The following is a 13,510-nucleotide window of genomic DNA, read 5'->3' as shown; positions in this document are numbered from 1 at the left end:
TTCAGTAAGAGCTACTTATTTTTGACACTTAACAGTAGATCAAAGATTAACTCAGTCAAGTTAATGGAGCCTTTCAGAAAAGCAATACAAGAATTTATTATTATCTTGGAAAAATTTTAACAGTGTGTGTTCAAATATGTAGACTCGCAAGAGAAGGAAATTGTACGTTTCAGTAAATGTTTGAAAGATATCTTTACTGCTATTTTGACAATATTGGTAAAAGTTTAGTAAACATTTGACTTCTTTTAGGATAAGACATCACGCTAGATAAATAAGAAATTAAAGGCCTGGGCCTCAAGAACAGAGATAAACATAAACTAGCCACATAACGAAAGGCAGAGTGAAACTGGTGCCTTGAGACAAACGGTGTCAGACTGGGGTCATCGAAGGGGTCCTCACAGAAGTGGCTCTTGACTGGGATTTGATAGAGGAGTCCTGGAGGGACATTCCGGGAAGAGGAGGCAGCTTTTGCGAAGATACGGGGCACCGGAGTGCCTGATCTGGATGGGGAACAGCAAGTAGTTTGTGGCTGGAAAGTTGTAATGCTTTAAAGGAAGTCATGTGAAATGAGGCCACAAAAATCGTTTGTGAAGGAAAATCATTGAGGAATCTTTTGTAATTTAGAAGAGTGGTGAGAGTTAATTAAGGTCAGCATACTTAGAGCAAACTTGAAACTAAATTTTAGAAAAAGCATAGACGAGGAAAATTTCTGAGGGAGCTCACTGAGTTTCAAAATGTACCACTCATCCAATTCATTTTTCATGAGGAAAAGGGGACCATGTAGGTGGCCAGCGGCAAAACTAAAAGTAGAAACCAAAAAGAGAAATAGTACTAGATTAAAAGTCAGCATTTGTTCCAGTGAATTTCAGATGATTTTATGATGTTGATTAAATGGTTGGAAATGTAAATAAATGTGTTTAAGGGGGAAGCTGCTAGAGAAATGATTTAGTCCCATTTCCCCCTCCCCCCCGGATTAATAGAATTAAGCCATTTTTAAAATTGTGCTTTCTCATGAATTCGTATTTTATTCATAAACTAAGTTCTATTTTTCCCTTAAAAACTATCAGGCCATTTTTATTTGGCATTTTATTGGAGCTTCTATCCCAGGAAAATTAGGCAAAAAAAAAAAAAAGAAAGTAATAAAGTACATGTAGAATTTGAATTGACACTTTCCCTAAGATATACAGATGGCCGGTAACCAAGTGGAAAGATGCTGCACATCATTACTGATGGGAGAAATCCAAATCAGAACTAGTGGGACCCGCTCCACACCCGCTAGGGTGGCTGTCGTAGGAAAGACAGTAGCAAGCGTTGGCCAAAACAGGAGGAGCCGGGCCCCCCTTACTTGTTGCTGTGGGAGTGGCAGATGGTGCAGGCACTTTGGGGACCAGTTCGACAGCTCCTCAAAAAGTTAACCATCGAATTCCAACGTGACTCGGCAGTTCTACTCTTCCACGTGTGACAGGGGAATTAAACATCTACATTTACAGAAAAATTTAGATGGAAGTGTTCATTAGCATCATTAGCAGCATTGTTCATGATAGTCCAGGCGTTGCTGAGTGATGAACGGATCCCGGAAACATAGTGTGTATCCATGCAATGGAATATTACGTAGTCATAAAAAGGAGTGCAGTGTTGGTACTTGCCACTTCATGGTTGAACTTGGAGAGCATTATTAAGTGAAAGAAAGAAATACAAGAGTTAGCATATTTTGTGGATTCTAAATGAAATGTCCAGAGTAGGCAAATGAAGAAGCAAAAAGTAGATTTTTAATTGCCTAGAGCTGGGGGGAGGGGGCGAATGGATAGGCGTCTAGTTTCTTTTTGAGGTGATGGTAATATTCTAATACTAGCTGGTAGGGATGGGGGCACAACTGGAGACATATGACAGCTGTAGAATTGGATCTTTTAAAAGTGAATTTTATGGTATGTGAAGGATACAGATTTTTAAAAAGTACGGTGGTTCAGCATCCATTCCAGCAGCGGAAATCCTACAGTAATTTAAATAGTGAAAGTTTCGTGGACAGAATTATTATTAACTGTAACCCGGTAAAGGAACAGGAGGCGGTTAGTAAAAAGTAGAGAGAACGCTAATGACTATCGGAAGAGCAGATTTAATCCGCATCTCCCGACCACAGGCGGGGCNTGTGCCCGGGAAGAGGCCGCCCTCTCCCTGCGCCTGAGAGCCGGCCCGCCGGAGCGTGCGGGCGCTGCCCGGGGGATGGGAAGTTGGTTTCTCAAAGGCAGACCTGCTGGCAGTTCTCCCTTAGCAGTGCTGGCGGGAGCCAGGCTGCTGCCGCGCCTGGAAACTTGTCGCACGCGAGGCGTGTTAGGGAGAGGTCTTCGTGGGCGGGTGCCTGGCGGGTAGGTGGCAGCAGGCCGGGACACTGCTCAGCACCGTGCTGGGCCTGTGCAGAGGCCAGTGCGGGGGCCAGTGCTGGGCAACTGTGGGGGCCAGTGCGGGGGGGCCAGTACCGGTTCTGTGCACCGCAGGACTCAGCGCTCAAGGAGCTGCTCCCTGCCAAGAGCAAGGTGCTAGAGAAGCAGGCGCTGCGGGAGCCTTGCCTGAGTCTGTCTTGGAACCTGGAAGGGAAACCCTTTCTCCTCCCTTGTATCTCCAGCTCCCTGCACTCACAGCTTAACCCGTTCTCGCTGGCCCCGGAGCCATCCTTAAAGGGCCCATCTCCATTTCGCAGACCTCAAGGAATGCATGGATTTGGAGAGGGGAGGTGATAAGATGATAGCCAGCTCCAGAATCTCTCATACCTACCCTCTGCCAGTGTAGGATATATTCTGTTTTGTTGGCTTTAAAAAAGGTACCAGATAGGTATTTCAAAATAGCCAAACAAAATTTTAAAGTACGTATCCTTGTAATACTTTTAAAGAGCTTTGTTTTAAATTACTAGAAAAAGCAATTCATGGTCACTAAAAACATTGAACAGTATAGAAACGTTTTAAATGTAAAAACTTTGGGGGGCTCAGTCAGTTAAATATCTGACTTCTGCTCAGGTCATGATCTCATGGTTCCCAAGTTTGAGCCCTGCGTCGGGCTCTGTGCTGGCAGCTCGGAGCCTGGAGTCTGCTTTGGATTCTGTGTCTCCCTCTCTCTGCCCCTCTCCTGCTCATGCTCTGTCTCTCTCTCTCTCTCAAAAATAAATATTAAAAATTTTTTTTCATGTAAAAATTTCCATCATCTTAGTCTCTTAATATTTGTATTATTCACGTGTCCTAAAGATAAAACTATTGTCAGTAATTGCTGCATATTGTTTGTGTTCAACTACGTGTGTGTGTGTGTGTGTGTGTGTATTTTTCCTAGTGATGGAGACTCTATAGATACTGCATAGGAACTCTTTTAGGGTTTTGTTAGGATATAATCCTTGCACTTTTGCTGAGCACTTGTGTATGCTAGGTAAGCCACATAAACTCTTTGATTTTTCTAAACTTCTGAAATGGACTTTTCCCGGAAGAGAAATTTAAAATCTGCAGTGGATTTAGTTTGGTGGTAGTAGTAGTAAGGGAGGGAGAGATACTTTGATGACCAGTAATCAGTTTTTAGTGTAGGATAGATGTACATATTTTTCCATGTGTTTTACAGTTCAGATGTTTCTTACTGTGTTAAAAATTTACAGATGTTCATATGTATTGCTGGTGTATATGTTGTTGGGTATGCATATTATATAAATTTCAATGAAATTTTAATTACAGAAATTTATTTTTGTTTTTCCTTTAGAAAAATCCTGCAAAAATGTCTCTGTACCCATCTCTTGAGGACCTGAAGGTAGACAAAGTTATTCAGGTATGTTTAAGTTGTGTATGTACTTTTAAAAAATTGTCATAACATTCTAGTTATAGGTGAAGTGAGCAAAAAACTTAAATAGCAGATGCATTCATTTGTACAGTTTATTAATTGCAGACTAAAAAGGTACAGAAAAACTACCGATTCTTTTTTATTTCACTGTGAATTAATGGGCATGGGGTATTCTTTAAAACTGGACGTAAACTCTTTAAAGATAGGTTGATTATAAGACTAACATTTTACTATTGTATAATTAAGTTGGTAAAATACACTTCAACTCCTTAGACGGTTCGTAGTTTTGTTTAAAGTTAGTACCTTGTTCTCTTGGATCTTCAGATATGACTAATTATTAAAATGATTCTTTGCCTTTTCTTCGAAGTTAAAAATTACAGAAATGGTGAATGCTTTTAAAAGTAGTGTAAAAGCACAATGAAAGTGAAGTGATTTATTTCCTTTTAGGTATAAATGGCAGACATTTCACGTGTTTGTCCTCTAAATGCATTTCATTAAGTCAAACATTTTTGTAGTACTTGATGTGAGTCTTCGTTTTCAAGACCGATGCTTGCGGGGCAGGCCCCTGGGTGGCCCAGATAGGCAAGAGGACATTTCTTGACTTTGGCTCAGGTCATGGTCTCACAGTTCATGAGGTCCAGCCTTGTTTTGGGCTCTGGGCTGACAGAGCAGAGCCTGCTAGGGATTCTCTCTCCCTCGCTCTCTGCCCCTCCCCTGTGTGTGCTCTTCCTCTCTCCCAAAATAAATAAATAAACTTAAAAGAAAATTTTGTTTTTGAATGAGGATCAAGGCTTCTGCTTAAGAAAGTTGGAAATAGGGCTCAATTCTTGATGTTTTTGTAAGTTTTTCTCTTCAACTGGTATAATTTGTAGTATTTAACGAACCTACCTTTGTTGCAGTTTATTTTCAACTTGATCTCTTATAAATAAACTGAATTTGTCAGCTGTTGTTTATTCTTTGAATTTGACAAGGTAAATCAAACTCCCTGTTTTCCTTTGTTAGTCCTAAAACCTTTTTAATAGGATAAATGTGATGAGATTTTTTGAGTTGTTAATTACTTCAGAGCTTCTTATCCTGAAGACCCTTGTTTACGTAAGATTTACTTAATAATTATCTAACAGACATAAAAATATCTATCAGCAGTTTATTATAGGGGCACCTGGGTGGCTCATCCGGTTGAGCATCTGACTTCCTCAGTTTGTGATCTTGCTGTTTGTGAGTTAGAGCCCTGCATCAGGCCACGTGCTGACAGCTCAGAGCCTGGAGTCTGCTTTAGATTCTATGTCTACCTACCCCTCCTTCCCTCCCTCCCTCTCTCCCTCTCTCTCTCTCTCTGCCTGCCCCTCCCCTGCTCCTCATCCACGCGTGCTCGCTCCCTCAAAAATAAATGAACAATAAAAAAAAATTAAAAAGTTTTTACACATTACAAGCCTGTGAGAAGTCTTAAGCAACCTCAAGTATGTAAATGTTTTTTAGGCAAAATGTTGGCCTTTCCAGGGTGAAAACCCCCCACCAATAATAGTAGCAGCTGTATGGCTGGAATTATTACTTTACAGCAGCAATGGATGGGTAGATGGGTGGACATCATGAATACATATTTTACATTATAAATCCACTTAGGATATTAAAATGTGGTTGGTAAAAATCTCTGAAATCTGTTTGGCTGCTAAAGGCTTTGATGCTTCAGTTCTAAGAGGTTTGTTCAGTCATGTAATACTCTATCCCTTCTGTCTTCAGGATTTTGTCAGTATTTTCCTCATATGGTTTTTATTTTTGCAAAATTCCTCTGAACAAGCATACGCTGTTTTTAAAAAGCTTATATCTGAAATATTTAGCCTTCGAGACTAACAAACCATTAAGACGTTAAAGAGGATTTGCAGATGGATCTGAAAGAGTGACTAGTCTGTTTTCATCCTTTTTTGTTAGTTTTTATAGACTTGAGCTCTAACCATAGTTGCCTTTGAGCTGAAGTTTTTGATTTTTAAAAAACAAACAGGAAAGTTGATATTTATAAATGTTTGAGTGGGAAATAAAGAGGGCCATGAACACATCACACCGACCTCTTTAAGGAGAAGCAAATGATAGGGATATTTCCATGAGAAAACCTTTTATATTCTGAGCAGGAAGCTAGCTGCTCTACGAGAAGGCGGGGAGTAAGGAGGGGGCAACATGGGGCTTTACTCTTTCTGCATTCAAGAATATTCCTGCTTTAGCCACAGTAGTCCTGGGCTGGTCTTCTCTTGTTTCATTTTCTAGGAGAGAGACAGGTTTATTTTTGTGCTTGAGGTGCCGCTGCAGAGGCAGCGAGCGTTTATATACTGATCTCCATATATGCTCTGCACGAAGCAAAACTGAGTTGCAGCAGCGAGCCAGCAGTCCGGACCGTGTGAGCTGTTTTTCCGGAGCCGTTAGGCTGTTGCTCTTCGCATTGTATCAGCCCTCAGTCTCTGTCCATCATGAATCCCTAACAGGGGTCTCTGGTTGTTACATCTGCACACAACGGGCTTTTAAGAGACAGCGATACAGAGATCCAGTGCTCATCAGTCTCAGGCGGGGCCGCAGGTTGACACTCGTGGCTGCACGTGCGTGCCCTGGAAGTGACTCTTTGGGGACCCCATTCCTTTTTTTTTTTTTTTTTTAATAGTTTGAGATTTCTAGTAAGTGTGAAATAATTTGCTACGTTTAATGGCTTACAGTCTTTAGGCCGTTGATGTACCATCTTTCTTTTGTTTTATTTTTATTAGAGGTTATATAATAATGAAGTACATAACTGTTAGCAGAGAGCTTTTTCTCTATAATTTCCCTCATTTCAGTATTCCTTGGAATTTCACTCATTTCAGTATTCCTTGGATAAGATCAAAAGGAATGAGTACAAGAATAGAAAATAATAACAAATGTAAAAAGGAACAGTATTTTTAAACATTAAGAAAACGATTTTTAAAAGTTTATGAGAGTGAGGGAGGGCAGAGAGAGGGAGAGTCAGTCCCAAGCAGGTGCCATGCTCAGCATGGAGCCTGACACAGGCTCATGAGATCATGGAAAAGAACAAGTTTTATAAAATAGGGGTGCCTTGCTCACCAAGTTAAGTGTCTGACTTTACTCAGGTCATGATCTCCTGGCTCATGAGTTCAAGCCCAGTGTTGGGCTCTCACCCAACCTGGAGCAGCTTTGGATTCTGTGTCTCCCTCTTTCTCTGCCCCTCCCCTGCTCACAGTCTCTCTCTCCTTCAAAAATAAACAAACATTTAAAAATTTTTTTAAAAATTAGTAATTCTATTTTTAGAGCAGTTTTAAGTTCACAGCAGAATGGAAGGTTACAGAGGGTTAGCCTGTAATGAACCCCCCCTCCCCCCCCGCCGCCGCACATAAATAGAGCACATCTTCCCCCTCTAACCGTATCCTCGCTTGCATGGTACATTTATTATAATTGATTAGCATACAGGGACACAGTGTTACCACTCAGAGTCTATAGTTCATTTACGTTAGGGTTCAGTCTTGGTGTTACATACTTGGTGTTGTTTTGACAAATGTGTCATAACATAGCTGCCATGGTATTGTCCAGAATTTAGTGTCCTACAGAATTCTTTATTGTAAAATATGGCCCTAAAAATTCTTACCTGTTCCTCTCTTCCTCCCCACTTATCCCTGGCAACTGCTGGTCTTTTTATTGCCTCCGTAGTTTGCCTTCTCCAGAATGTTATACATTTGAAATTACACTGTTTTCAGACTTTTCAGGTTGGTTTCTTTCACTTAGTAATAATGCATTTAAGCTTCTTCCTCCATGCCTTTTCATGGCTTGATAGTTCATTTCCTTTGAGTGCTGAAAAACATTGTTTTTCCTTAGAGAAGTAGTCCACTGGCTCCTAGCTCATTTTGGCTGATAGCTGGTGAAAGAACCCTGAAAATTCAACATACATTGAGTTTGTGGACTACTATATAAAATTATAGAGATTATCATTGCATTTTATTTCAGTTTAGAATGTGACAGATGGTAAACAAGTAATACTAAAGTATGCAATAACATGCATATCAAAACATTTGCTACCCGAGTGAGTGAAGTACCCTCCAACACTTTTATAGGCTGTACTTATTTAAATTAAGCTTCCATCACTCCAAGCATCTTTGTGACTACTCTTGGCATTAATTTCAGGGTTAGGTATAAAACTTCATTTTTTTTTATTACTTTTTTTTTAAATTTTTTAAAATGTTTTTTATTTATTTCCTGAGAGAGAGACAGCTCAAGCAAGGGAGGGTCAGAGAGAGGGAGACAGAGAATCTGAAACAGGCTCCAGGCTCTGAGCATCTGTCAGCACAGAGCCCGATCCAAGGCTCAAACCCATGAACCGTGAGATCATGACCTGAGCTGAAGTCAGACACTTAACTGACTGAGCCACCCAGGCGCCCCTTTTATTACTTTTTAATGTTTATTTTTAGGAGAGAGACAGAGCATGAGAGGGAGAGGGTCAGAGAGACAGAGGGAGACACAGAATCAGAAGCAGGTTCCAGGCTCTCAGCTGTCAGCACAGAGGCCAATGCAGGGCTCGAACTCTTGAGCCATGAGATCATGGCCTGAGCTGAAGATGGGTGCTTAACCTACTTAACTGACTGAGCCACCTGGAGCCCCCTAAACTTCATTATTTAACCCCCAAATTTCCAATTAAATAAAAAGTGATATTAGAGATGGACCATATAACCTTGGAAAGAGCCCAGATGTCCATCAACTGATGAATGGATAAAGAGGATCTATAATGGAATATTACTCGGCAGTCAAAAAGAATGAAATCTTGTCATTTGCAGTGTATTATGCTAAGCAAAATTAGAGAAAGACTAATATCCTATGACTTCACTCATGTGGAATTTAGGATACGAAACAGATGAACATAAGGGAAGGGAAGCAAAAATAATATTAAAACAGAGAGGAAGACAAACCATAAGAGACTCTTAAATACAGAGAACAAATGGGCTTGCTGGCGGGGTTGTGGGTAGGGGTTGGGCTACGTGAGCAAGGGGCATTGAGGAGGGCACTTGTTGGGAGGAGCATTAGGTGTTATATGTAGAGGATGAATCACTGGATTCTACTCCTGAAATCACTATTGCACCATATGCTAGCTAACTTCAACATACATTAAAATAAGTAAATTAAAAAAAAAAAAAAAGATGGGCCACACAACTATACAATCTTGTCTCTAAATATACATGGCGATTTCAGAAAGTCAGATCTGTATTGGAAAAAGGAATACTTACTGTGACCTGGGCTGTGAGGCGGCCCGAGAGGACTTCCTGGCATACTTGAGCATCAGCATTTTGATAAAGACATGCATTGCAAAATGACTTTGACAAGTTTGTGTAAAAGTTATAAATTATACTATTTTAATCACTAAGTATGCCTTTTTCATACTTTTAGTAATAATTTTGTATTTAGCACAGTGTATCCCCCTCCTTATAGTTTCTAAAATGAAGATCATTTCAGTGGGATATGCCAAAATGGCAAAATATTAGCAACTTAGGAGTATTTAAATTTTTAGGTGTTTTTCTGATGTGACTTTCTGTATAATAAGGTTGAGCTTTTTCTACAGGTAAAATAATTTTGTAGTTAATAAAAGAGTAATAAAAGTATAAAATATGTAGCCATATATTTTATAATGCATTTTGAAAATACTAATTTATTTGCAACAGCGCTATGAAATATTGGTTATATGGTACTTCATTTTATATGATAATGTTAAAATATTCAGAATATGAAATGTATTTTAGATTTGCAGGTTTCCTTTCAAAAATACATTGCTGAAGTATTTGAAATTAAACTTTATTGAATAAGAGTTAAATGTTTTAGTTTCTTTTTGGAAGTACTCAATTTAACTTATAAATTATATAAGAATTTTAGTTAAGAATATATATATATAGCATTGTTAGAATCTTCCTTTCTTTTCCAGGCTCAAACTGCCTTTTCTGCAAACCCTGCCAATCCAGCAATTTTGGCTGAGGCTTCTGCTCCCATTTCTCAAGATGGAAGTAGGTTTATACTTTGGGTTCGTTTTTCTTGAGCAGAAACATGTTTAAGCCTTCTTTTACTGAAACAGCAGATCCAAAAATTTTTTTAAACTGTAGCATAATATGTGGTTCAAGTTCCAGTAACAGAAAAAAATGTTTACTTCAGAATATAATCCTTTAATCAAGAAAGTGAACTAGGAATATGAAGATAGGTCTTATAATTTAATCAAAATTAAATGGATTAAGTTAAATCTCAGCCCTGTAAATCCCTAATTTATGACTGATTCATTTATGAAAAAACAGTATATGTGAACTGTGCCCCGTGCTACTGCTCTTGAACTTCATGAACTGTCCTCCATCTTTGTGGGGTTTGAAATTTCCAAGCGACACATTTTGGGAAAGTGCGCCAAATTGTGGAACCTCTGCGAGGTCTGTATATAATTCTCGTTGGTTCCTTTTCCTTCTGAGTTTATAGATTTAGGACAGGGCCCCTAAATAGTACGACTTAAAATAAAAAAGGAGTATTAAATAGGTTTTTGTAGTCATTTGTGTTATAACTCCTTATAGCATTGTTTCTTCTAGAAAATTCATTTTAAGTCACAAATCTTGTAAAAAAAGAACTTAAGGAAATGTACCTAACTTTGCTACTAAGTTAAATACTATTTAATATATTGTTCCTATTTAATATATTGTTCCTAAGATTTCATTGGAATGTGGTTACTGTTTTTTTAAATTCTCTGACACTAAATACATTTTTAAGCTTTTTTTTTTATTGTAGTGCAGAAGAATCATTTCAAAACAGTGTTTATTGAATGAATTGTAAAGTAGCTGGCTCGACAATAAACATTTTAGTTCTGAGGTGGGGATCAGTGGTATGCTAACGAAATTCTTAAATAGGTTTATTTTAAGAAGAAAAGGCAAGATAATTTATTTGGAAAAATTACTTCCACTCGTCACTATTTAGAAATCTGAGGTTATTTCAGTTCAAATGTATTTATATTTTATGACTTTTCACCTAAACTTTTTCTGTATTTCCCATTTCTAATTATCATTACAGAGACAAGGAGATGATTTGCCAAACTGCTAATTTAAATTTATTATAGTTTGTAAATTAAATGTAGTTTTTAAACACAAGTAGAAGCCCATAATAACAGTTTTCATTTTAAACATTCTCATGCCTTTTTCCTTATTCCTTCATTTATGTTAGATCTCTACCCTAAACTGTATCCGGAGCTCTCTCAGTACATGGGGCTGAGTTTAAATGAAGAAGAGGTCCGTGCAAATATGGCCTTGGTCCCTGGAGCATCAGTTCAGGGGGTACGTATAGTGTAATTAATTTTGAATTGTATAAAATCGTATCATAGGCATAGACAAAAGCTCTCCTCTTCTGGCCAACTCACAAATTTGTAACTTCAGCCTTGACCTCTCTTCTCTAATTTTAGATTGCCTTCTGGGTACCGCTTCTTACATGATCTGCTTTCATCCTTTTCCTGCTTTCCTAGCTTATGAAGAGTGCAAACTTCAGATGCCTTTGACTAGTCCATTCTCCTTAGTCTTCTGCATTTAGTCAGCTCCTAAGACCTAGTGATTTTGTCTTCACCATGATTGTTGTATTCACTTTACCCACTCCAGTGCTACTGTAACCCTGTTCAGGGTACTTCTAACCCACATTGTTGCAGTCATCTCTTCACTTTCTCTAGTGACTTCTATCAGACAGTACTAAGCTGCTGCTAGAGTCATCTTTCTGAAGTACAGATCCGTCATATCTTTTTGGCCATGATCTTCTAACTCTCTGAAGTCTAAAGCTCCCTGTAATAAGACCCCAGACTCTAGGTTAAATATAATGTATCTCATAGCCTCTTATTAAAGTCCTTGGTGTAAGGCCATAGCACTGAATAGCGCTTATTATAATTATAGTTAACGCACAAAGACAGGGTCCGTGTCTGTCTTGTTGCCATAACCCCAGTACTTAATACAGTACCTGGCATTTATTTATTTACCAAATACTTATTGAAAACTTGCGTGGATCAGTCAGAGCCCATTTGGTAGACAGTAGATCTCTCAACAGAAAATAAGAAGTTAGACAAAGAAGTTGAAGACTTGAAAAACGTGGGCATGGAACAGAGATGTAATTGCAGAAACGAGTTGCTGCTTCTAGGACTGGGGCTACAGGGAGGAGTTTGGAGTTTTCAGGACCAAACGAGCTTGGGGGAAGGGCCCTTGGCGCTGGGCCTCAGGCCTGGGAGGAGAGGACACTGCCGTCAGAGCTGGTTCTTCGGAGGGGCTGCGGCGGCGAGGCTGGTTCTGGGAGTGGCAGTAAACGCTGGAGAATGGAAGCCCCTCCCGCCATCAGGATGAAGAGCGAGGCCCAGGCCGTGCTGGTAGGGACACGGAGAGGGAGGCTTGTCCCCCTCCAGCATCCCGGCCACCTGTGGTGGATGCTGAGAGAAGCCCCCCGAGCAAGGGTGTGTAATCCACACACTTGAAGCCGCAGCCTCACCAGGTGGAGTCTAGAAGGGGGGTTGGGAGCTGACAAGCAGTAGTTCCACAGAGATTGTCATTTCCTGGGCATCAGTAACAGCTTCGTAGTTGCCTTTTAGAAGATGTGATTCTTGGTAAAACTGAGGTTCAGTCCACTTTCCCGTAAGGGAGACCCTCATGCTAAAGCATTTTAGCTTTGCTGGCCACGTAGGGTTTCTGTCGCATATTCTTGTGGTTTTGTTTGTTTGCTTACAACCTGTAGAGTCGTAAAAGTCCTCCTTAGTCCAGGAGCGTATAAGCCAAGTCCGTACCGCCCATATACGGAGGTTACTCCTACCCTTTCACCAGCACGGGACAGCGCCAGTTATCCTGGCCGGGTCTGGGCCGCGGCCGTGGGCCCGGCCTCTGTGCAGTGTTAATCACTCCTTAGTACTCACGTCCCCAGCTGCGTATTTGTTACCTAAAGACAAAAGTGTAAAGTTCACTGCTATAAAAAAATTCATGTATTTTAGGTAAAGGAAGTAGGGGCGAACAAAAAGATTAATTGCTATATTTACAGAAGATGTACAGGTACAACCACAGAAGGGAGCCATAGCTACTGTGATTCTTATTTTGGTGACTGATCATGACGCTGCAGTTGGTGTTGTCTCCCTTTGCCTCCTACACATTCTGTACCCCCTTTGCCTTGGACCTAGTCTTTTCTTAATACCTACTGGGGTGACCTAAACCATTTTTGAAGTGTCTGGTTCTCTGGGTTTGTTGTTTTTTTTTTTTGTTTTGTTTTTGTTTTTTTAAGTCTATTTATTTTGAGAGAGTGTGGCAGGGAAGGGGAAGAGAGAAATAGGGAGAGAGTGAATATCCCAAGTGGGGTCCATGCTGTCAGCACAGAACCTGACACTGGACTTGATCCCACATGCCCTGAGCTGAAACCAAGAGTCAGATGCTTAACCAACTGAGCTGCCAAGTGCCCTGAATCTCTGGGATTCTTGAGCATCTTGCTTTTTTCTTTCGTTTTTGTTTTGTTGCTGCAGATTTCTTCTAACCTTTTCTATCTGGTGAATTTTTCATTCCAAACACTGTACTGTTATTCTTCGGAAGTGCCATCTGGTCCTTGAGTACACTGAGCATATTCATAGTAGCTCGTTTAAAATCCCAGTCTGCTAATTTTGATTTATTATTTCTGAATTTCTATTAACTGACTTTTCTCCTAATAGGTTACATTTTCCTGAGTG

At 39.8% G+C, this 13,510-nt stretch overlaps 1 protein-coding gene across 2 annotated transcripts in view; it reads left to right on the top strand.

The window, feature by feature from the left end:
• Nucleotides 1-13,510, top strand: part of SDCBP (syndecan binding protein) — a 34,352-nt gene that overhangs the window by 11,176 nt on the left and 9,666 nt on the right. For both annotated transcript variants that reach the window (XM_077751821.1, XM_077751820.1), the window contains 3 exons: nt 3,730-3,795; nt 9,740-9,818; nt 11,005-11,114. In XM_077751821.1, coding sequence (XP_077607947.1) covers nt 3,745-3,795; nt 9,740-9,818; nt 11,005-11,114 — 240 coding nt within the window. In that variant the 5' untranslated portion in view covers nt 3,730-3,744. Of the gene's footprint in view, nt 1-3,729; nt 3,796-9,739; nt 9,819-11,004; nt 11,115-13,510 lie in introns of those variants that run through there.

The sequence above is a fragment of the Crocuta crocuta genome, unplaced genomic scaffold, assembly GCF_008692635.1.
Source record: "Crocuta crocuta isolate KB4526 unplaced genomic scaffold, BGI_CrCroc_1.0 scaffold20, whole genome shotgun sequence".
Taxonomy (NCBI): domain Eukaryota; kingdom Metazoa; phylum Chordata; class Mammalia; order Carnivora; family Hyaenidae; genus Crocuta; species Crocuta crocuta.
This window is presented reverse-complemented; position numbering and strand designations above follow the sequence as displayed.